General features: G+C 39.9%; 1 protein-coding gene across 5 annotated transcripts in view; it reads left to right on the top strand.

The window, feature by feature from the left end:
- The window catches only part of lama2 (laminin, alpha 2), a 780,279-nt gene that overhangs the window by 666,234 nt on the left and 88,987 nt on the right, over positions 1-25,058 (top strand). For 4 of the 5 annotated variants that reach the window (XM_034162644.1, XM_034162643.1, XM_034162642.1 and 1 more), the window contains 2 exons: positions 10,521-10,697; positions 21,296-21,476. In XM_034162644.1, coding sequence (XP_034018535.1) covers positions 10,521-10,697; positions 21,296-21,476 — 358 coding nt within the window. Of the gene's footprint in view, positions 1-10,520; positions 10,698-21,295; positions 21,477-21,924; positions 21,930-25,058 lie in introns of all 5 variants that reach the window. The other variant, XR_004558560.1, reaches the window with a different exon arrangement.

The raw sequence follows: 25,058 nt of genomic DNA, 5'->3' as shown, positions 1-25,058 counted from the left end.
CAGCTGCCAGTCTCTAACAGTTTCTGAAAAAATTCTGATGGAAAAAAAGCCCAAATCATTCCGCCATTTCCTGGCAATGAAACAACGACGAGAGGGGTGGACCACTCCTCACTCAAAGCCTGCTCACAGGCGAATGACACAACCGACAGGCGTGGAAAAACTCACGCATGCGCACAAGGGTTCAAGCTTGTCTGACGCAATCACACGTGATTCAAATCCATATGGTTTTTGAAAAAAATAATAAGGTTAAATACTTTTCTAATAGACCTCGTATATATATATATATATATATATATATATATATATATATATATATATATATGTTATAGGATATAGATTGAAGAGGATTTGCAAATAATTGTATTGTATTCTCTTTTTATTTACATTTTAGTACACAACGTCCCAACTTCATTGGAATTGGGGTTGTAGAAGGGGCCTGGAGGTTGTTAAGGGTCCCGTCACAGTTACAGTGAGGCAAATACTGTAGGTATTTGATCCACTGTCAGTTTTGCACGCCCACCCACCTTCAACAAATGGAGAGGTCTGCAGTTTTTATCGTAGGTACACTTCATTTGGAATTGGGGTTGTACATACATACGTATAAGCATTAATATGCTTATATGTATGTAAACCTACTGTGTACCTAATATGCTACTGTGCTTCCCCCCAACACACACATGCCACATGTGTAGGGGTGAGTGGGGGAGTGCGAAACATACATACCCCACATGTGTTTTGGGGGGTGGGGCGACACATGCACACATGCTTTTTGCAACTCCATACTCGTTGGGGCACTTAGACAAATTTCACATCCAGCTCGAAAGTGATTGTCTGCTCACTGTTTTTGTGCTAACAGCACGAATGGCCACACATTTTCTAAGTGTCAAGCGAGCGGTGTTGGATGTTTGTGTGTGTTACCTGGAATTTGGCCAACACCTGCCGCGAGAGGGATCGAATGGGCTTTCACAGAGCATTCTCTGTCTTTCAGCCACTGGTGTTCGCAAATAGTTGTAGCGACATGTGTACGAGGTGTTGGAGGCAGCTCCAATTTTTCATGAATGGCATGCAATTCCTCCTTCGTGCGCTAGTTTGCTTAAATCATGTAATGTGTGAAGGGGCCCTAAGTGATGCACCATGGCCTGAATACACACTCAGCACGCAAGTCTTCATTGCTAAAGAAAAATCATGTTGAAGCTCGCTTATACTCGCACTAGAGGCTGAATGAGCCCAAATGTTGGCTGAATGAAAATTCAACATACATTCCAGAACAGTGGAGATGCATTTGAAAAACTCCAACTGCAATCTGAGTATGCACCAAACATTTGGGTAATTTCTTGTGGCTTGCCCGAATGTTTAGCTCATGTTCAAAACATTCAAGGTGCAGTCGAGTTGGAAAAATATAGTCCTGCAGTCAAAGTGGACTCTAACTGCATTCTGACTGCATTCTAAATACTGTCACGTGTGTAAATAGCATTCGAAACATTTGATCACTTTCAAGGGGATGTCGAAATGTTAAGACATGTCAAATCCTGCTGGCATGTGCTGAATGTAGCACGGAGCTGCTAGACAGCTTGCTTTGCGCACCCCGTATTTTAATGTGCAAAGTCATTTTGTGAACTGGACATGGACATTGCGCAGTCAACCCGAAAACACTTTGTGTCACTGCAGGTCATTGTGTCACAGTGCTTCAGTGTGGCGCGGCTCATCTGAACGAGGTGTTACATCTATCATAACAGGGCTGGTGCTAGCCATTTGGATGTCCTAAGCACAAATGCTTTGTGGTGCTCCCGCCCGCAATGAACAATAATTCAGAATTTGTCAGTACAGTTCTCTTTATTTCCAAAATAACTTCTCAATACTCAATATTAATATTGAGTTATTATTCTAATAATAATTTATAATGTTTTGAAAATGGCTGTAAATAATATCAGGTCTGGTTGACAGGTTAGGCTGGACACAAATGCAGGACTCAGACAACAAGGTCTGTAAATTAAAGCAGTTTACTGAAGCAGTAAACGGGGTCCAGTACACAGTAAGGCAGTCCAACAAGAGTAACAACACCAAAAACATCAGGCAAAAGCATGGTCGAGGATACAGGCAAGTAGTCATAACACACGTGAGGCAAGCAGGTCGAGAATACACAAAACAGAGCAGGAGTGAAGGCACTAGTCATATCAATCTGGCGAGGGAGTAAGGCAAAATGAAGAGCATAAATACACCCAGGTGATGAGGTGCAGATCAGGAGCAGGTGTGCGTGGAATGCAGCAGAAAGAGGGTGTGGCCAGAGAGAGGGAAACACCCACCACCAAGAGCCAGCACAGACAGACAAGAGAGAAAGGGACAGACAGACTCAAGCAGGAAAAACCCCAGCAAGAAAAAATAAAACAAAGCAACAGGAAAAAAAAAGGAAAAAAAATAAATAAATCAAAGCAAGGAAAGAAAAGCAGACAAAACTCAAATCCTGACAAATAAATAATATAAATAAAATAAATAAATAAATACCACCACCATTATGTAAAAATGCAATTAATAACTACAGTCTGTAGTTAATTAAACTCCTCTCAGAAAAAAAAGTTAAACTTTTTTCATGTTTCAGCTTTTAACACAGGATTTTGTGCTTTTCTCCCATTTAGATCATTGTCAATTCAATCCTCTTTATATTTTTGGCCCATTTCATGGATGAAACATCATAAAATCAATGTAAAATTTCACAAATATTTGACATTTTACACACTAAATTAATTCTGAATAAAACCAGAGGAATAATGAAAAGAATCAGCAGCTGCAGCATTAAACATGGCATACAGAACTAAAACATTTAGCACGATCTAAATTATGATTTTGAAATAAAATGTTCAATTACACGTCATTTAAGGCTTATTTAACATCAGTGAGCATAAGTGGGAATTTAATTGCATGTGGAATTTAAAGCATCAAGTGTTTCAGAGCCCTGGTTGTAAATAGAGGATCATTCAGCTCTCTGTTGCCAAATTCCAGAAAACATGATTCCAAAAATGATCCGGGGGAGATTGCACTAGAAACTATTAAAGTGATGCATTGACTTAAAAAAGCACACACTCTGGATCTGCTAGATTCAAGTTCTTACATGAAAACAGCAGAAAAAACCCTCACTTTTGCTCTCCTAAAATGTTAAAGACGGGAACAGCGCAGTTTTCTTCTTTTTTAAAAAACTGCCAACATTCCGATGTGGCAACAGTGATTCCGGTGCACAGTCTGGATCGTTTACCTGCACACTCAATCAGTCTGTGTGCACGGATCTCCCAGGCTGGGATAAGACAAAAGGAGAGCCCCGCACTGTGGACTCTCCTCTTGTCTATAGCACAGCACCGAGACTCGCAGGCCACGGCAACCTTTATTATCAGTAGAAAACTGTCTGCTGTGATGCAGGTGGTGACACACGCACAGAGGCTGCCCATGCCGCTTCCTGCCTGTGTGCCTCCTCCTCCGATTACTTTTGCTTATGCCAATTCACATGCTTTACACAAATTTAGATATACCGTTATGAGTAGCCTATTAGGATGATTTTTCACAAGCATGGTTTTTGTGGTGCCCCCAAGCAGCATGGTGCCCTACACGTAGTGCGTAATTTGTTTGTGTGGAACAACAGTACTGTTTCATAAGCATGATATACATTGCCATTCCCTCCTATGAGTTAGATGATGTATCTGCAATATTATGTGCATTATAGCTGTAACATCACGTGCAGATACACTGTGCTGTGCCACAGCGAGTCAGTGCATCTCAGTGGCTTGGCACGGCACAGCACAGTACATCTGGTGTCACAGCTGTAATAAACACATTATGACAGATACATCATCTAACTCATTAGCAGGAATGACAATGCAACTGTTTTACAAAGCCATTACAATATAAATAAAATTTTATAACAGCTCCAGATGCATCTCCCACTGTACGTGCCCACCAGCCAGACTGCAGCCTGTGATATAATCAGTGGTGGTACAGCTAACCAAAAAGTTAGCTTCAATCAGCTAACTGAAAAGTTATCTTTTATAATGCAAAACCAATAAACTGCCTAAAAACTTACCGGAAGGTGCAACTCACCGATAACTTTCAATTTTGTCTCCCGGTTGTCAGCTACTAACAAGCTGATTTTAAGTTGAAACACTGCCAAAGCTTCTAATAGGATCAAAGGCGATCACAAATGCAAACACAGCCAATGAGCCAGCACTTCTGTCTTTGTGCGCTCTGCCCACTGCTGTAGAGAAGTATCATTTACCTTGATAGCATACAAGTGGTCCAGCCATGAGGTAGAGGTCTTGAAATGGAAAGCAGGTTTGTCTTATCGTTTTAATTTATAAATCAAATTAATCCAGATAGAATAACTACATTAATGCAAACTCTTAAAATGTACAAAGTGATATTTAACACCTATCTGTTTATTTTAAAATAATCCACTAATTCTGAAGATTTGAACATTAACACACAGATGCCCAAAGGGATTATGGGTAAAATTAGCCTCCGGTCATACTGATTGGTTGACTAATTCATTCTATGTAAAAACGAACACAAGTGAATCAATGTAACGTGTGTTGGTGTTTACAAATATATGTGCTTTTATAAAATGTCTTTTTTTTTATTTGTAAAAAAATGGCATTTGTAGGTCTGTTAAATTGTAATGGAGGATTTTCAAGATCCCGCTAGACAGCGCCTAAGCGCATGTGTGATGACATCACAACTCTATCTCTTTAGGGAGACGCAGTTTATTTCAATAACAAGAACTGTCAAAAACCTTTCTCGCGTGTGGTTGGAATTGTGTGGCGATGGGAATGGCTTTTTGAATGCTTGAATAACGGTCAGTCGCACAGAGAAATCAAATAATAGTGAAAACATGTTAATTAGACTGTTAGACTATGTTAGACATGCATGCGCATGCATTACTGGCTACAAAGCAGACCTATTACTCTGATTTGATCAACAAAAACAAGCATAACTCAAAGTTCTTGTTTGACACGGTGGCAAAACTTATTCATGGACAACCACCTGTAGTTCGCTCTCCTTTTACAGCACAAGATTTTCTGGATTACTTTGAGAAGAAAATAGAAGACATTAGGTTAAACATATCTCAGCATGCCTTAACCCAGCCACTACACCCTACTATTGAGGTGGGCTCCATTACTGAGGTATTACCAAGATTTACAGAATTTGAGAGTATCTCTCTAGGCATGCTGACAAAACTTGTAATGTCAACAAAAAGCACAACCTGTTTATTTGATCCTATTCCAACAAAACTGTTTAAGGACCTGTGGCCCACTCTTGGGCCGACTGTACTTGAAATTATTAATCTTTCTTTAACTTCTGGATCTGTTCCGAAATGTTTCAGATCTGCAGTGATTAAACCATTACTTAAGAAACCTAATTGTGATGCTAGTGTATTGAAAAACTATCGACCGATATCAAATCTATCATTTTGCTCTAAAATTTTGGAAAAAGTGGTGTCACGGCAGCTCGTGGACTATCTTACTGAGAGTAATCTCTTTGAACCACTGCAATTTGCTTTTAGAAAATATCATTCCACAGAGACGGCTCTCACTAAAGTGGTGAATGATCTTCTGCTTACAATGGATTTGGGCACCACTATGGTTCTTGTGCTCTAAGATCTCAGTGCTGCATTTGATACCGTGGATCATCATATTCTACTTGATAGGCTGGAAAATCATTTTGGTATTACTGGGAGGGCCCATGCATGTTGATGTCATACTTGACCAGTTGTTTCACTGTGTTTTGTACAGTAACACAACCTCAAACCTTAGTGACATGAAATTTGGGGTTCCACTGGGGTTCATCTTAGGGCCCCTGCTTTTCTCCCTTTATATAGCACCCCTTGGGTACATACTGGGATTACATTTGACTGCTATGCTGATGATACTCAGTTATACATGCAGATAACTGCTGGTTATCTCATCCACATAAAATCCTTAGAAGATTGCCTTGCATCAGTGAGAAGTTGGATGTCTAGAAACTTCCTACTTTTAAACTCTGATAAGACTGAAATAATGGTTCTTGGTCCAGTGAGACAGCGGCATCAATTTGACTAGTTAACGCTTAGCCTAGGCTCATGTGTCATACATCACACTGACAAACTGAGGAACCTTGCGGTCATTTTTGATCCTTCCACCTGTGAAATATAGCGAAGATTTGTCCCATGCTGTCTATGGCTGATGCTGAGACTCTGATTCATGCGTTTGTCTGTTCTAGACCACTGCAATATTCTATTTTCTGCTTTACCGCAGTCCAGCATTAGAGGTCTCCAATTGGTTTAAAATGCTGCTGCCAAAGTTTTGACATGAAGCACAAAGTTTGACCACATTACACCCATTTTGTCATCCCTTCACTGGCTTCCTGTCCCAGTGAGATCAGATTTTAAGGTTCTGCTACTAGTCCATAAAATTGTTCACGGACTGGCACCTCCCTACCTAGCTGACCTAATTAAACCTTACGTACCGGCCCAGGCTTTGCGTTCTCAGAGTACAAGACTACTTTGTGTCCTAGGGTGAATAGGAAGTCTGTGGGTGATAGAGCTTTTTCTTATTGTGCACCTGTTCTGTGGAATGATCTCCCTTTCGTATGGCTAGAATACTGGCATAGTATAGTTCTATGCTTATTAGGAAATGGAGCGTACCGCGGCCCCAACTTTACCTAAATTCTGGGTCTTTTAGTATTTTAAATGGTAAATGGACTGCATTTATACCATGCTTTTCCATCTGCATCAGATGCTCAAAGCGCTTTACAAATAAAGCCTCACATTCACCCTGATGTGAGGGTGCTGCCATACAAGGTGCTCACTACACACCGGGAGAAATAGGGAATTATAAAGACCTTGCCCAAGGGCCCTTAGTGATTTTCAAGTCAGGCTGGGATTTGAACCGAGGATCTTCTGGTCTCAAGCCCAATGCCTTAACCACGAGACCATTACCTCCAAGTTTTTGTGGCCGGCGATCACCTTAAAATTTCCTGTTTTTCTTGTTGTTTAATGCTGACAAATTATACTGTGTTTCTTGTCTTTCTGATGCCTGATTCTGTTTTTTCTCTCTGTTTAAGGTGCAGCTCCATCCACAGATGGGTGTGGTATTTGTGCTGGAGACCGTCCTGTCCTGTGCACTAACAGCATTTCCTGTATATTCGTTTTGTGAATTTTCTGTAATTTATGTTTGTAGCATGGCCCAAGCAGAGGGTCACCCCTTTGAGTCTGGTGTGGTTGAGGTTTCTTCCTCAGAGGGAGTATTTCCTTACCACTGCTGCTCTGGGGGTTAGTAAGGTTGGACCTTACTTGTGTGAAGCGCCTTGAGGCAACTCTGTTGTGATTTTGCACTTTATAAATGAAAATAAATTGAAATTGAAATTGTTAATTGTGCCCAGAATGTTGGCATTTTGGTCATTGAACTTTGTGGTGGGGTGTCATAATAACGCACCAATCAATCGCTCTATGAGGCTCATAGCATCCGATCAGTTAGTCGTTCCGTGCAGTGTCATAACAACGACTCAATCAATCGCTCCGTGTGGTGTCATAACAACTAATCAATCAGTCACTCCGTGAGGTGTCATAACATCTGATCAGTTAGTCGCTCTGTGCAGTATCATAACAATGCATCAATCAGTTGCATCATGCAGTGTCATAACATCCATTCGGTTAGTGGCTCTGTGCGGTGTCCTAACAGCGAATCAATCAGTCACTCCGTGCGGTGTCATAACATCCGATCGGTTTGTCGCTCCGTGCAGTGTCACAACGGATCAATCAGTCGCTCCGTGAGGCATCATAATGACGGATCAATAAGTCGCTCTGCGAGGCATCATAACAATGAATCAGTCAGTTGCTCCGTGAGGCATCATAATATCCGATTGGTTAGCGACTCCATGTGATGTCACAACAGGTCAATCAGTCGCTCTGTGATGCATCGTAACAACGGAGCCTGGTTCACACAGCAGGATAATGTTAAGGACACCCCGCCAATCATGATGACACTAAAGATAATCTTACGAGATATTTCTGTCATGTGTGGTGTGTTAAGAGCACTCTGATCTGCTCGAAAGGACGCAGCCAATCAGAAAGTGAGGTCACAGACTCACGGAGCGAAATCTAAAATCAAAACGGCTTACCAGAAAGTCTGGTGGTCACGCTGTCTCCACTACTTTAAAGAATGCCTTTTCTTTTTGTACCTTTTTTCCCCCTCTGTTGTAAATAGTCCACAAACTATCTCCATTTGTTTGCTCTGAAGTCACTTGTAATCTCGAGAAATTTTGCAAGATTTCCTGTCTGACCTGGAAATGTTTGTGTGGTGTGTGTTGTTTTTACTGTTTTGCTGCACACCACACACTGTATGACCAAACCTGTCAGATCAATGATTTGACATGTGCTGGCTTGAGCAGGGGGACCTTGCTGCCCTGCAGGATTTTAAACCATGACAGCATCATGTGTTACTAATGTAATCTTTGTGACTATGGTCCCAGCTCTTTTCAGGTCATTGACCAGGTCCTCCTGTATTATTCTGAGCTTTCTCAGAATCATCCTTACCCCACAAAGTGAGATCTTGCATGGAATCACAGACCGAGGGAGATTGACAGTCACCTTGTGTTTCTTCCACTTTCTAATAAATAATCATAACAGTTGTTGTCTTCTACCAAGCTGCTTGCCTGTTGTCCTGTAGTCCATCCCAGCCTTGTGCAGGTCTACACTTTTGTCCCTGGTGTCCTTAGACAGCTCTTTGGTCTTGGCTATGGTGGACAGGTTGGAGTGTGATTGATTGAGTGAACAGGTGTCATCGAACAGGTCTGATGATGGTTTTAAAACGTATCTGAACAGCTAATCTGCTAACAAAAACATTAGCGTCGATAATAATCGGTTAGTGGATTAGCTGAACAGTGCCCACCACTGGATATAATCCCTGTGATCCTGGGAGCGCCAAATGGCTCCAACAACACCACACCAACTATAAAGTTTGGAGTTGAGAACATCATGGTGTGGGGCTGTTTTTCAAGATGCAGCACTGGCAAATGTAATATAATTGAAGGAAAGATGAATGAAAAAAATGTACCAAGACATTCTTGATAAAAAATCTGCTATCTATCAGGATGATTTAGATGAAAAGAGGGTAAGACAATGATCCCAAACACACAGCCAAGGAAAATCAGTTGGTTTCAGAGAATGAAAATAAAGTTGTTAGAATGTCCAGCCAATCACCTGACTTGAATCCAATAAAAATTTATGGAAAGAACTGAAATCAGCGTTCATAGACACCTTGAAGATTTGAAGACTGTTTGTGTGGAAAAATGGGCCAAAATCACTCCTGAGCAAGGCATGTGACTAATTTCTCCAAACAGGCTTTTGTACGAAGTATTAAATAAATTTCAGTAAGTGTGCTCAATACTTACTGTCTGTGTCATTCCATCTCATTACATATAACTTAATTTATAGACATTTGTGGTTTGATTTCTTTGTATGTGTGGATTACTTTGGTTGTTACCGACATCTGGTGAAAATTTCATGTCAGTACCACCTTTAGAAATATGGATATAATGGAGAAATAAAGGAAATTTAATATTTTTGTTGTGTTTCACTTGCTTTGCATGTGGACCAATGAGCAGTTTGCTTATTTATGTCTATTTTTCTCTCTCACTGTGAGTGTGAGCACATGGAGTACTGAGCACCTTGTCTCTCCATCTCTCTGAGTCTGCATGCCAGAAGCGCTCTCTCTCTCTCTCTCTCTCTCTCTCTCTCTCTCTCTCTCTCTCTCTCTCTCTCTCTCTCTCTCTCTCTCTCGCAATGGTGGAGAGAGTTAAATGCTCAAAGTGTGGTTGTGGTAATTGCACTTGACTTTTTTGTTAAATGGTGTATAGAAAATAGTAAGTCCCTTCAGCTTCTCCCTTGTTTTCACTCAGGGTTGCCAAAGCAGATTCAAGGTGGATCTGCATGCAAGTTTTACACCAGATGCTCTTTCTAATGCAACTCCACATTTCATAGAGAATGGCAATGAAGTGCGCAGGAGTGCAGAGCCAAAATAGCGTGTCCAAAATAGACTGTCCTGTCCTGCCAGGTACTCGGATAATGGGCTTCTAACAGTCTCATCCTTACCACTAACATGCCTCTAAAATCCTTGTTTGCCCTCATACTGTAGTACCTCGTGCACAAACTGCCCCACGCTGTTGTTGCTAAATTTTGAACTTCTTGAAATTAGTGCCACGCTCAGAGATGAGCCTCGGTAGCCAAATATTCTGCCTCTAAGAGCCACTATTCTCCTGCATTTCTTGAATAACACCACTTGTACCAAAAAAACACGCTTACGTTGCTCATTATTCATTGTTCATTATTCGGTGTGACCAGGGCTTTATGCATTCACGTGTGAGTTAACGGGGTTCACCTGTAGTCTAGCCTCATGGGCTGTTTAATACCTAGTTGTAAAGAATGAAGTTATTCTTTCATATTTCGATGTTTTGTTTTGTTTTATGTTTTGTTCTTGTTTGTTTTGTGTGCTTGTTTTAACCAGAACCATTGCAGTGCAGATAGATGAAGAGGCCAAGAGGGAAGCAGCGCTTCCCAATGACCAGCCAATGAACTTGCAGCGGCTCTTCCTCGGTGGCACTCCTGGAGAACTAGGGCAGACAACAAACAGAGTCATTGTCCCATTCCAAGGATGCATATGGAACCTCATGTTCAACTCTATGTATGTAAGATCTATCTAGACAATATGCACTCACTGGTCATTTTAGTATTCTTTTTTTATTCAGTTCTTCATTACCTGCAAATATCCTATGAGTCACTAACATTACATAAAAAATTTATAAGGATCTGATGATATAAAATCCAATATAATCACCATTGAAATTGAGGAAGAAATATGATTTAATTGACTTTGAACATGGATAGAGTATTAGTGCAATACTGGCTGGTTTGACCATTACAGAAACTACTGCAGCTGGGATTTTAACACAGAAAAAAAAAAAATCGGTTTCTCATTCCAGCAAAAAATTGCATACTGAATACTGCAAATGCCTTCAGATGTCTTATGGTGTACTGGATTGTTTTGTGTGTGTGTGTGTGTGTGTGTGTGTGTGTGTGTGTGTGTGTGTGTGTGTGTGTGTGTGTGTGTGTGTGTGTGTGTGTGTGTGTGTGTGTGTTAGAAGAATGAGCAGCGTCAATAAATAAAATAAAAATTAACATGGCAGGAGCCATGTTAATTTTTAAGGAAAGCGGCGGCTCCGCGCGTGGTCTCTGCTTGCAGTAGCACGAATCCAACAGTGCCAAAATTACATGCAAAATAGCCTTACTGTGAATGGAATACAATGACAAATGGTACAAATAATTCATGGCACGTGACATACAAACCACCAGTGAAATTACATGGATCTATTCAGGCATTATATAAAGTTTATAATATATCGTATTATAAAACTTTAATAATAGAGTGTGTGTGTTTGTGTGTGTGTGTGTAATATATATATATATATACACACACACACACACAGTTTTCCAGAAACCACCTGGCAAATTTAAGTCTCCTTGCAGTTTGCTGGGGAGTTAGTTCGCTCTGAGACTAAATTTTGTATGGAAAGAGATGCAAGTCAGCCCTTAGCATGCGTTGTACAGAACTCAGCGATGTTTGTTCTCTGAATTAGGGTCAACTGTGGCATTTTTGCAGGATTTTAATGTCTTGCAGAACAAGCTTGCAGAACAAACTTCCTTGTATTCATATTTTAGAGTACTTTGGGTACATTTTTGAGACACCCTATAAATTATGCAAAGTTGTTGCAGGTGTTGAACACAACTTTGGTCAAGATGCTGTGCTGCGTCTACACATGGCCTCTTCATATAAGGATGATCTAGGAAGAATTCTACGTAGAGATCATAGAGGGCCTGGACTGTAGTCATGTGTGCTTCCTTGGCTCTTTTCATGTGCTTGGCTTCAAGGATCTGCCTTGTTGTGGTTGGACCATATATGTCAGCTTCACTCCAAGCATGGACAAGCCCACTGTCTTTGATGGCATTCCCAGCTGCCCACAATGCAGCCATCACAGTATGCATCTCACCCAGTCTCAGCACCCACTTGCCCTTGCGATCATCCCTTGTCCTCTCAAGCTGTTTGGCTTGTTCATACAACCCCTGGCAAAAATTATGGAATCACCGGCCTCAGAGGATGTTCATTCAGTTGTTTAATTTTGTAGAAAAAAAGCAGATCATAGACATGACACAAAACTAAAGTCATTTCAAATGGCAACTTTCTGGCTTTAAGAAACACTGTAAGAAATCAAGAAAAAAAGATTGTGGCAGTCAGTAACGGTTACTTTTTTAGACCAAGCAGAGGAAAAAAATATGGAATCACTCAATTCTGAGGAAAAAATTATGGAATCACCCTGTAAATTTTCATCCCCCAAATTAACACCTGCATCAAATCAGATCTGCTCATTGACATTGACCCTATGCGTTGACATTGACCCTATGTGTCTTTTTGCAAGGAATGTTTTTGCAGTTTTTGCTTTATGGCAAGATGCATTATCATCTTGAAAAATGATTTCATCATCCCCAAACATCCTTTCAATTGTCCAAAATATCAACATAAACTTGTGCATTTATTGATGATGTAATGACAGCCATCTCCCCAGTGCCTTTACCTGACATGCACAGTCATATCATCAATGACTGTGGAAATTTACATGTTCTCTTCAGGCAGTCATCTTTATAAATCTCATTGGAAAGGCACCAAACAAAAGTTCCAGCATCATCACCTTGCCCAATGCAGATTCGAGATTCATCACTGAATATGACTTTCATCCAGTCCACAGTTGCTTTTCCTTAGCCCATTGTAACCTTGTTTTTTTCTGTTTAGGTGTTAATGCCTTTTCGTTTAGCTTTTCTGTATGTAAATCCCATTTCCTTTAGGCGGTTTCTTACAGTTCGGTCACAGACGTTGACTCCAGTTTCCTCCCATTCGTTCCTCATTTGTTTTGTTGTACATTTTTCGATTTTTGAGACATATTGCTTTAAGTTTTCTGTCTTGACGCTTTGATGTCTTCCTTGGTCTACCAGTATGTTTGCCTTTAACAACCTCGTGTTGGAGCCATGATTCATGTCAGTCCACTTGGTGCAACAGCTCTCCAAGGTGTGTTCACTCCTTTTTAGATGCAGACTAACGAGCAGATCTGATATGATGCAGGTGTTAGTTTTGGGGATGAAAATTTACAGGGTGATTCCATAATTTTTTCCTCAGAATTGAGTGATTCCATATTTTTTTCCTCTGCTTGGTCTAAAAAAGTAACCGTTACTGACTGCCACAATCTTTTTTTCTTGATTTCTTATAGTGTTTCTTAAAGCCAGAAAGTTGCCATTTGAAATGACTTTAGTTTTGTGTCATGTCTGTGATCTGCTTTTTTTCTACAAAATTAAACAACTGAATGAACATCCTCCGAGGCCGGTGATTCCATAATTTTTGCCAGGGGTTGTATAAGGTATGTCCAAGGTGATAACCATCTTCCTGTCAGGTCCCATGACCGTGCAATTGATTTATTGTGTCTGTTTCAGGACTATGATTAGTGTTTTTGCCATTCATGGGCAGGTGTAGGTATCAAAGGCAGGGCACGAACCTCTGTCAAAGGTTTTTCAGATGACAAGAGAGAGTTGTAGGCTGCCCAGATAGGGGTGTTATGACATTTGCCACGGCCACCCTGTTGGCATGCTGGCTGTTCTGGATCATGCATTGCTGTTGACTCACTAAGGACAGCTTAGGGTGAATGTTGATGTGTATTTCTTATATCTAAGGCCTTAACTATCATGCAAAAGTTAGCTGATGTGGATCATCATTGCATCTTCCTGAAGAGAAGAAAGTGAGATCTCAGTATTATATGTTGGTTTGGATAGGTCGTGGCTGTAAAGTTCAACAAAAAGTTGTATGATCATAAACTGGATAAACAGACATTCTGTAATTTAATTTAATTAATTTAATTTAATTTAATTAGCTTATAATGCGCCAAATCACAGCAAAAGCCGTCTCAAGGCGCCTTACATAAAACAAGTCAACATAAAATTGAATAAATAATTAAAAATGAATTAAAAAAAATTCAAACACAAATAAAAACAGAAGTAAAAGAATAAAACAAATACGTGTCAGAAGGTCTGAACATGTCCGAACTGTAATGAAGACACCATTAGTTCAGATTTTAAAATTTGTCAGAAACACTTTAGAAAACACAATGTAACATTCTGACACTCCAGACTCTGTAACAAAGTGTAATTAATACAGTAATGACCTTTCAAAAATGACCTTTCAGCTTTGACGCTGTCAAGGTTACTGAAGGTCCACAGAAAAAATAGCAACATTTTTCCACTTCCTGGCAATGTTAAGAACACATTCATAATAATTGCAAAAAATTTACATGCAGAACCAACGGATATACCAATGTGTCATTGTCGGTGGCCCGCCCAGGGGGGAAATTGGCTAAACTACTCACCGACATATTAAAAAACAGCTGGCTGAGATATTTCAAATAAGGGACATATATCAAATTCCACACACTGTAACACAAAAGCAAGATAACAATAATTTGAAACTTTATTCAAAACTTTGTATACACAACCCGAAAAAGATAAATTGAAGGTGGAGGCCATTTTTTGACCTAATAAAACTATCAAAAGTGAGGGATGAACAAACTAAACTTCTTATGAGTCAAATTAGAGATGAAGAAGTTGAAATGTCAATATTGCGTTTCAAACCCAATTAGGCACCAGGGTGATGTACCACTGTGATGGTAAACCATCCAGGAAATGGAAAGGGAAGACCATTTGATCCCTATAATGAAGGCCACATGTAACTATGCAATAAAACCTGCCTAATGCCACATTCACACCGGGCGCAATGCGAGCGACAGCAGCGACAGTTTGCCATGTAATCCCTATGTAAGGACACGTTTTGGCGCCAAGTCACGCAGCACGACGCAATGGACGCGAATGAAGCGAAGCGAGTGAAGCGAAGCGAGTGAAGCGATTTTGAGCGATTGCCGCGTTCGTGGCATGATATTGCCTTGTGTCACGTCACGTTGCCCTCCTCCCCAGGTTGAAAAATCTGAACTTTTTCATCTTGTCGCGCCGCGATGACCAATCAGGGACTGAATATGTAGTGATGTGGAGATGTCTGTAGTTTGACTGAGTTGGATGTGAACATGTCCTGTCTCTGGTAGCCAGCCTGTGAGCAGGACTTATGTCTCTTTTGTCCTTTATTTCACAATTATGACAGAGGTTTTTGGAGCAAGCAGCAGCCCCGCAGCAGGGGGAGTGGAGTTTTTTTTTCTTTACATGCGCGCGAGCGAATCGTCCGTGGAGATTATTTTACTTATTAACTACACAGATGTATAATAAAACAAATGGTGACTGGTTTCTAAACACAATTATGACAGAGTTTTTGGGGGAAGAGCGAGCAGCAGCCCCACAGGAGGGGGAGCGGAGTTTCTTTCTTTTTTTTTACGTGTGCACGCGCAAATCGTCCATGAAGATTATTTTACTTATTAACTACACAGATGTATAATAAAACAAATGGTGACTAGTTTCTCAACACAATTATGACAGAGTTTTTTGGGGAAGAGTGAGGAGCACCACAGCAAGTAGCTGAGTTTTTTTTTTTAATTGTTATTTTTAATTTTAATCGTGTGTCATACATCACACTGACAAAGTGAGGAACCTTGGGGTAATTTTTGATCCTTCGTTGTCCTTTGGCCTCCACATTAGAAATATTACTAGGACTGCTTTCTTCCACCTGCGAAATATAGAAAAGTTTCGTCCCATCCTGTCTATGGCTGATGCCGAGACCCTGATGCATTTGTCTCTTCTAGATTGGACTACTGCAATGTTCTATTTTCTGGTTTACCGCAGTCCAGCATTAGCGGTCTCCAGTTGGTTCAAAATGCTGCAGCCAGACTTTTGACACGAACCAGAAAGTTCGACCACATTACACCTATTTTGGCATCGCTTTGCTGGCTTCCTGTCCCAGTGAGATCAGATTTTAAGGTTCTGCTACTAACCTATAAAATTATTTATGGACTGGCACCTCCCTACCTAGCTGACCTAATTAAACCTTACGTACCGGCCCGGGCTTTACGTTCTCAGGGTGGAGGACTACTTTGTGTCCCTAAGGTGAATAAGAAGTCTGCGGGTCACAGAGCTTTCTCTTATCGTGCCCCTGTTCTGTGGAATGATCTCCCTGCGTCAATAAAACAGTCAGATTCTGTGGAGACTTTCAAGTCCAGACTTAAGACGCACTTATTTTCCCTTTCATATGGCTAGCATACTGGTACAGTTTTGTTTTACGCTTTTTACTTTTTTAATTAATTTATTAGTAATTGGTCACCCATTTGAGTCTGGTCTGCTTGAGGTTTCTTCCTCAGAGGGAGCTTTTCCTTACCACTGTTGCTCTGGGGTTGGTAAGGTTAGACCTTACCTGTGTGAAGTGCTTTGAGGCAACTCTGTTGTGATTTGGCACTATATAAATGAAAGTAAATTGAAATTGAATTGAATTAATTGTTTACATGTGCGCGCGTGACCGAGACAGGAGGTCCTCAAACTGGGTCCTGCAGAGGTGGAAGGACCGCTGAAAGTGGTCGTTATCCAGACGCAGCTCCTGCAGCAAATTAATATACTTCCCGAATTGGGAACGTCTCATGACGTTTGTCAGCTTTCCACAACAACTCGCTCCGTGTGATTAAGGTCCGTCATGTTAACTTGACTGACAGCCGGAGCCGGCGAGCAGAATGGAAGCTCCTCCTATTTGATGAGGCACTGGGGCGAATTTTCACAGCGAAAGCAGAGCGACACACTGGGCGATGGTGGTGCGCTTGTCGCCACGTGACCGCCGTGAATTTGTGGCATCGGGTCGCGCCGGGTGTGAATGCAGCATAACTCTCCCCTCATGGAAAGAAGCGGTGATTTCGCTGATACCAAAAGAAGGTAAAGATAAACTGAAGTGTGGAAGCTATTGGCCGATAAGTGTACTGAACCAAGATTACAAGCGCTTTACCCTCATTTTGTATCTGTGTCAGAAGCTCAAAGCACTTTGCAATGATGCCTCACATTCCCCCATTCACACAGACACACTCAAATACCGATGTCAGGGTGCTGCCATGGAAGGCGCTCACTACACACCGGGAGCAAATTGGGGATTAAGGACCTTGCCCAAGGGTCCTTAATGATTTCCGGTCAGACTGCGGTTTGAACCGACGATCCTCTGGTCTCAAGTCCAACGCTTAACCACTAGCCCATCATCTCCTGGCAAAGAATTGAAAATATCCTTCTGCAGATAATAAGTCTAGATCAGACGGGATTCAACAAGCAAAGGCAGACACAAGACAATATCAGCCAAACACTACACACGATTGATCATATTGTTAAAACTAAAACTCAGGCAGTATTATTGAGTCTCAATGTTGAGCTTTTAATCGAGTTAGTGGGGAGTTTTTATATAGAGTACTTCAACGTATGGTTTTCGCCAGACTGTTATTAAAACTATTCAGGTATTGTATAGAAACCCAAGGGCAAGAAAAAAAAAATAATGGAGCCATTTTGAACACATTTGACATAGAAAAAGGAACAAGACAGGACTGTCCAATACTTTTTGCAATTTTTATTGAAACATTAAGACAAGATTGAAGGTATAATAATGTTTAATCAACAACATAAAATTTCATTATTTGTGGAGGATGTTATAATTTATTTGGCAAACCCAGAGAGTTCTTTTTTGAAATTATTGTCATTCTTGGATGATTTTGGCTCTGTCTCAGGGTATAAATTGAATATTAAAAAGACTAAAGTGTTAAGTTTTCAGTACAAGCCAAGCCAGATCATAAACTCTAATGTTATGTGTCGGACGCAGCTCGGAGAACCGACCAGCGTTTGAAGGACCCAGTATGAAATAAGCAGAGCACGGTACAAAGGCTAACTGAATTTAATACATAACAGTGAAAATGTAATAACAGAAAGGTGCGGCCTGGCGTGGTGCGCTCCCAGCAGCGCTAACGGTCCGGAGCCAGAAGCTGTTTCGGACCCAAGGACCCCGCCGACACCCCCCAGGTGGCCGCAACAACCGAGTCTGTGAAAGAAGGAACCATTATGTGAGTCCACACTCTACACACAGAACACTTAAAGGTGTACAAACAGCAAACACTTCCTGGCTTGATTACTGATCAGCTTCCCAACCTGCAGGCATGGAACATCCCGTTCACAAAACTCCACCGCAGTGGAAGCTGATACATGACTAACATACAGCTCAATACAATAAGGTGTGAGGGACACCACATTTACTGACTGTATAACTGTTAGTCACAAAATCCAACGTACCTCAGGAAGTGTGCTGACGAGCGTGAGACCTCACCCCCTCCTCTTTCACAGACCGTGCATCAAACCTGGACGTTTCTCAGCATCCGCTGCTGATGAGATGGCTCCCGAGACGACGATCTCACCCGTCTGGTCACAAGGTCGAGTCTCTGGCAAATACACACTGTGCACTCCAGTCTTAAATGCCAACATGCTCCAATCCATCCAGATGCACCTCAGCTGTGAGTCCTGACGAGTCGCAGGTGATCAGGGTGAGGTCCTGACAGCCTCAGCAACACAGCCACTCAGTCCCAAATGCACGCCACCTGGGAGGAAAACAAAAAGACAAACAAACCGGCAGCCAGGCCCCCCCAGCCATATAACACTCTAATATCGAATTAAAGTGGGATCAAGAACACATAAAATTCCTACTTGTAATTATACCAAAAGATTTAACAAATTTTTATGCTCTAAACTTTAGCCAATTGAGTCAAAAATTAAAAGAGGACATAACAAAATGGAATTTGATACAATACTAATATTAGGTTTTGACTCAAGAATTGAGTCAGTAAAGATGAGTATTTTGCAGAGGATATTATACTTGTTTCAGACCCTTCCAATTGAGATAAATGACAATTTAATGAATGGGATAAATTATTGTCATGATACATTTGGCATAGGAAAAAACCTAGGCTCCAATTTCAAACTTTTCAACTGACAAAGAAGAGGGGTGTACAAGCTCTCCCCTGCCTTAAGGATTATTATAGAGTAGCACAACTAAGGATCCTCTATTGTTTTGCAAATCTGACTACCAAGCCAGATAAAAGAAATGGAAGAGAATGTGTCTAGGTGTGGTTAAGAGATAAAAGAATAATTAAAAACATAGGGTAGAACTGAATGGATGAAGTGGGAGAGGACATAGAAGAAAACATGGAATAGCGCCTTGGGGCAACTGTTTGTTGTGATTTGGCGCTATATAAATAAAATTGATTGAATTGATTGATTGAAAATGCTTTCAAAAGGGCTTAATATCAATTTGAAACTCAGTGCGGCAACAGCCATATGTAGTGATATAGATAGAAGACATTGTACAATACCAAATAGACATGACATTATCATTGCTTTTACAATGTTGCTTGCACAAAGAAGAATACTTATACATTGGAAATCCAAAATCCACCAAAAGTGTCTGTGATTGACTGACCTCAAGCAGTTTATACAGTTGGAAAAGATAAAAAATACTCACTCAGAGACTCTGGAGATAAATTCTTCTCCATCTGGGACTGAGTGTTGACTTATTTGGAAGGACTCAAAGTTCTGCCTAATGTAATTTAGTGACAACCTTCTTCTTTGTGTATGTCTGCTCAGTAACAGCACTGGATATATTAAAGAGTGAGAGGTCTGTATGGGGAAATATCAGACTGAGGTGTAAGTACACGCAGACCTCTTACAGTATTGCCCAAATATGAAAGCTGCTAACAGTGTTGAGCTCATTCACTTTCTTCACCTCCATGAAGAACTTTTTAACAGATGGTCCAGTCGTTAGCTGGTAAGCTTTCAATCTGTGTTTGTTCTGATGCTGCTTAGATATTTATGGAGTACCTTTATGTCTGACTTGGTTTTTCTAATCGTGTTTTTAACTTCCTGGTTTGTAATAAAAATACGCATTGCGGACCGATTGTCATGGTAACCGGTCCAGATATGGGAAAATACCAGACCAGTAATCAGCCAATCAGCGCATGCGTAGCATCGCAGCCATATAATAATACTATTTATTTATTTTATTTTATTATTCTGTATTTATTTTCCCACCTTCATGGATTTTATGTTTGTCAGACTTGCAATTGTCAGGTGTCAAGTATTCTCTGTCTGCTAATCTAGAAGAGTGTCCTCCAAATAGGTGGGAGGGTGGAAAGGATCTGTGGTAAAGTTAATCAAGTTCATTGTGTGTGCATGCATGTACACACACACATGCACACACACACACACACACACACACACACACATATATATATATATATATATATATATATATATATATATATATATATATGTATATATATGTATATATATGTTGTTGTCCATTCGGCTGCTTCCGTTTTTGTTCGAGGTCGCCACAGCGGATAGCTCTGCATTGGTACTTGACACAAGTTTTACGCTGGATGCCCTTCCTGATGCAACTCCAGTGTCACCTGGAGAAACACACACAACCGCTGGTGTTCCAAAGAGGTCTCCCATCCAAGTACTAACCAGATGCCGCACTGCTTAGCTTCTGAGATCTGACGGGATCAGGCTATATATGGGTAAAAATTGGAAATGTCAGTGTTTGTACATTACTCGTTGTACTCTTGCTTATGTCAACATTCTTGAATAAAAAGAATATGCAAAAAAAGGTCAACATTTCTGAATAAGAATATGTAAAAAAAGACAATGTGACTTTGTTACAGTAAAAATCTAACAATAACGGTACAACTTCCCTTTTATTCAGACATGTCACATACTGTACAAATGGTTAAAACAAGAAATTCAGCTTTTGAGTTTGTCACATATCAGGAAAACATAGAACAGCTTCTTTTTTTCTGTGCTTCATGTGTGTGTACACCATGAAGAAAATAATCACTTTGATCTTCTGCATCTGTAGCCGTGTTCCAAATAAGTCTGCTTCAGTTCACCATCCTACTTTAACCACATACTTTAATGACAAGCAGTCACAACAGTGATTATGATGAAACTGCTCTCTCTTAAACTCAGAACTTATGTTTATGTGTTTCAATTTGCATTGTTCAATCTGAAGCTCACCTCATTTCAAGTCTAGTACACCAAATCTAAAATTTAACTGAAACACACACCAGCCTTTCTGTTGTAAGAGGTCTTGGAGTTGTACAAGGTAGAGCAGATAATCCCATGACTGCGATAGTCTGATATGGATATTTTGTATTCTAAACTTTCAAACATATCTGCCTCTCCATCCAGTCTCTCAGATTTCTCCCAGCCTGTATCCTTTGAAAATGCTGAAATTGGTCAGTGCCCCAGCCTTGCCCCTTCTTCACCATTTCATCCTCTGGGAGAGGAAGATGATGTGGAAGAAAATGAGAAGAAAAAGCCTGTCAGTAATTCGCTGCCCATGGTTACATCACCTCCAGGAACTGCTGATGTAAGTGCATCTAATCAGGAGGATTACCATCCTTATATGGCATGTTTTGACAACTAAACATAGATCATATTTCAAAAAGACTTTATGTGGTTATGTTATTACAGGTTATTATCAGTGGTGAGCACAGATAACCAAACAATTAACTTTGATAACAGATAATCAGATAACTGAAAAGTTATCTTTGATAAAGATAAAACGATAAACCACCCAAAAATGTATCGGAAGTTACAGATAGCCAGTAACCGATAAATTCCAGTATTGTCTCTGGTACATTTGCAACTACTAATAAACTGAACTTGAGTTTTAACACCATGATCGCTTCTGGTAGCATCAAAAGAGACAACAAACCCAAACAATGACCCCACACTTCTGTCTTTGAACATCTTGCCCCCTGCTGGAAGCTCTTGTTTATTACATGGCTTCCAGCACAGAGGTAAGCTGAGAGCAGCCATAAAACCCAGCTGTCTACCAATCTCAATGCTCCGGTCAGGCGGAGGTCTTGGAAAATAAAGCAGTGCTGACTTATGGTTTTGATTTATAAATAACATTAATACCGATAAAATAACTCCATTACTGTCAATTCTGTCATTTGTACAAAGTTAAAATATAACATATATCTTTTAATGTTGAATAATGCACAAATTCTGAGGTTTTGTAACAAACACAGACAGATCGCAAAGGATTCTGGGTAAAATGTGCCTCTTTTGCTAAACACTGATTGGTTGAGTCATTCATTATGTAAAGCAACACGTTAATGTGACGTGTGTCGTGTGTTGGTGTTTACAGATAAATGTGTTTTTGTAAAATATTCCATTTTTTTATTTGTAAAAACAGGCATTTTTACAGAGCCCTGGAAGTGTCATCGTAAAATGTTTTGCATGTGGAGAGAATGTGCGCACGTTTTATGATGTCCGCATGTTTTAAGATGTTGTGCACACGTTTTATTATATTGTAAAACATGCACTCAGTATTGTCTCGACACATAAATGTTGGCTATTTGCCCTATTTACGTTTGAAATCCCACAAAACTTTGGAGAGGTCGCCGCGCTGCGAGATCTCAGTAACATTGAGAACTGCATTGAGATGCTCTGATCACGCTGCACTTTAACCACTGCACACAGACAACACCATTAACATCGCAACATAAAACTAATTTTTTAAATTGTGCCTAAAACTCTCGTGAATATATTCTCTTGGTTTATAGATGTTGTTGTTGTGTTTATCTTATGTAAACATGCGAGAATCACAGGCTGTCTCTCTGTTATTTTCAATGGGAGCTGCTGTGAGCTACAATCGCTTCCTGATTATGTCGTTCTGGAGGAAAGTGAAGTTTGCTCTTTAACGTCTATTATTGTCCTTTACAACACTTCTGCTCCTACTGGCAATTAGGATTGGGTTAAATGTAGTAGACACATTTCATTGTGCAGGGAACATGTTCATGTTCTATATTGTGCATATGACAATAAAATTTCTTTGAATCTTTGTCCTCTTTGTTCCAGACTAATATATATAATATGTCTGAAATTCGGTTTGCATTTATTAAATTCTACTCAGATTAAATGTAGCAGATACAGATTATTTGTTATAATTGTTTTAGCAAGTTTTCAGGGTATCATCATGCAGGCTCGTATTAACATGACAAAAAGCATTAAAAAAATTAATTTTTGTAGTATAATATTAATTTACAACTGTCATCGTGTTTATTCTCTATATGTTGTTGACTGCAGCGACTCTCTGGCACACAAGGGATTATGGGATACGTCAATAGGGCGGATGAACACTACTGGCCAGTAGATGGCAGTGGAGACCTTGAAAACCTGCCAAAACAAAATTCCAGATAATCCATGTCTGCTACATTTAAGATGTGTGGAATTTAATAAATACAGACACAATAACAACGTCTATAAACCCAAAGAATATATTCACAAGACTTTTAGGCACTAGAGTTTAATGCTGTTGTCCGTAGAGCTTGATCACAGTGTTTCAAATGCATTTCTCATGTCGTGAACGTACTGAGATTACCCTGTCCTACCCCTAATGCACTGCTGGGCACAGCATATATCCACACTAAAACCTTAAAAATTAGTGATTTACTTTAAAACTAAAACATATATCTGATATTTTCACTTTATAAAATTTCAGACATGACAATAATTTAAATAACTTGTCTGACATTAGTTTGGTTAAAAGTTGAACCATAAGTTAAAAATGTATGCCTCTGGATGACTTGGGTGATATTGCCCGCGTATCAGTATGGGATTAAGAGAAATTAGGTTTTTTTTTTTTGGGACCAGTTCTCCTTGGTCTACAGAGGATAGAGCGGTTTCTTCTTAAAGAAGCTTAGCTACGAAACATTTAACAGGTAGGTGCTCAACTGATCCATACTGGCCCTAAAGTAGTTCTCAGAGGAACTTGTAACTAAAGTTACATTATTGTGTTTGAAAACCAAATTTTTTGAAAATGCTCCATTTCACATACTTGAAATAGAACAATGTTTGATGATGCAGAAGTACACTATTTTAATTGCTGAATATAACAAAATATGACTATGAAACCCTATCACATTTCTGATCAATGTTCACTTTTTCAAGTATAGTTGATCTCTGTTGTTGCAGACTCTGCTGGTAGAAACTCTGATCCAAATGTTGTCAAACTACTCACAAGTAGAGATTGTGATCGCAGTGTTTGTTGATAGAGACTGCGATCGCAATCTCTGCTGGTAGAATCGCAGTTTCTACCTTCACACACACACACACACACACACACACACACACACACACACACACACACACACACACATATATATATATATATATATATATATATATATATATATATATATATATATATATGAGGCCTATTAGAAAAGAAACCAACCTTTTTAATTTTAAAACGATATGGATTTGAATCACGTGTGATTGCGTCAGACAAGCTTGAACCCTCGTGTGCATGCATGAGTTTTTTCACGCCTGTCGGTTGCGTCATTCGCCTGTGGGCAGGCTTTGAGTGAGCATTGGTCCACCCCCCTCGTCGGAATTCCTTTGTCTGACTTCTTCCTGAGAGACTGGCGCTTTGCTTGATCAAACTTTTTTCAGAAACTGTAAGGCACATCCAAGTGGACACCATTCGAGAAATTCAACCAGCTAACAGTAGAGGACAGAATACAGACTTTTATTCCATCATCATATCTGATTTCATACCACAAGCACTCTATAGAATTTAATATTTAAAGAAAAGCCATCCTCACATTTTTAAGAAATTGATTGAACAAAATATTTACATTTTCTTCACATTCAAGTTTACTTGCCATATGCAGAGTTGGGAGGGTTACTTTAAAAATGTATTCCGATACAGTTACTAGTTACCTGTTGAAAAATGTAGTCAGTAACGTAATCCAAGTACAGTAATATTAAAGTAATGTAATTTGATTACTTTCAATTACTTCTGGATTACTCCAATATCAAATATGCTAATACAGACAAAATAAACTAAATATAAATAGTCTTGACCACATAGTACAGTTTATTAAGCAAAAATAAAACTGTTTGTTCTACATGCATGCTCTGTTTTACTTCACATTAT

Source organism: Thalassophryne amazonica, chromosome 21, assembly GCF_902500255.1.
Source record: "Thalassophryne amazonica chromosome 21, fThaAma1.1, whole genome shotgun sequence".
NCBI classification, from domain to species: Eukaryota; Metazoa; Chordata; class Actinopteri; order Batrachoidiformes; family Batrachoididae; genus Thalassophryne; species Thalassophryne amazonica.
The sequence above is the reverse complement of the archived record's forward strand: the minus strand, read 5'-3'. Positions and strand labels throughout refer to the sequence as shown.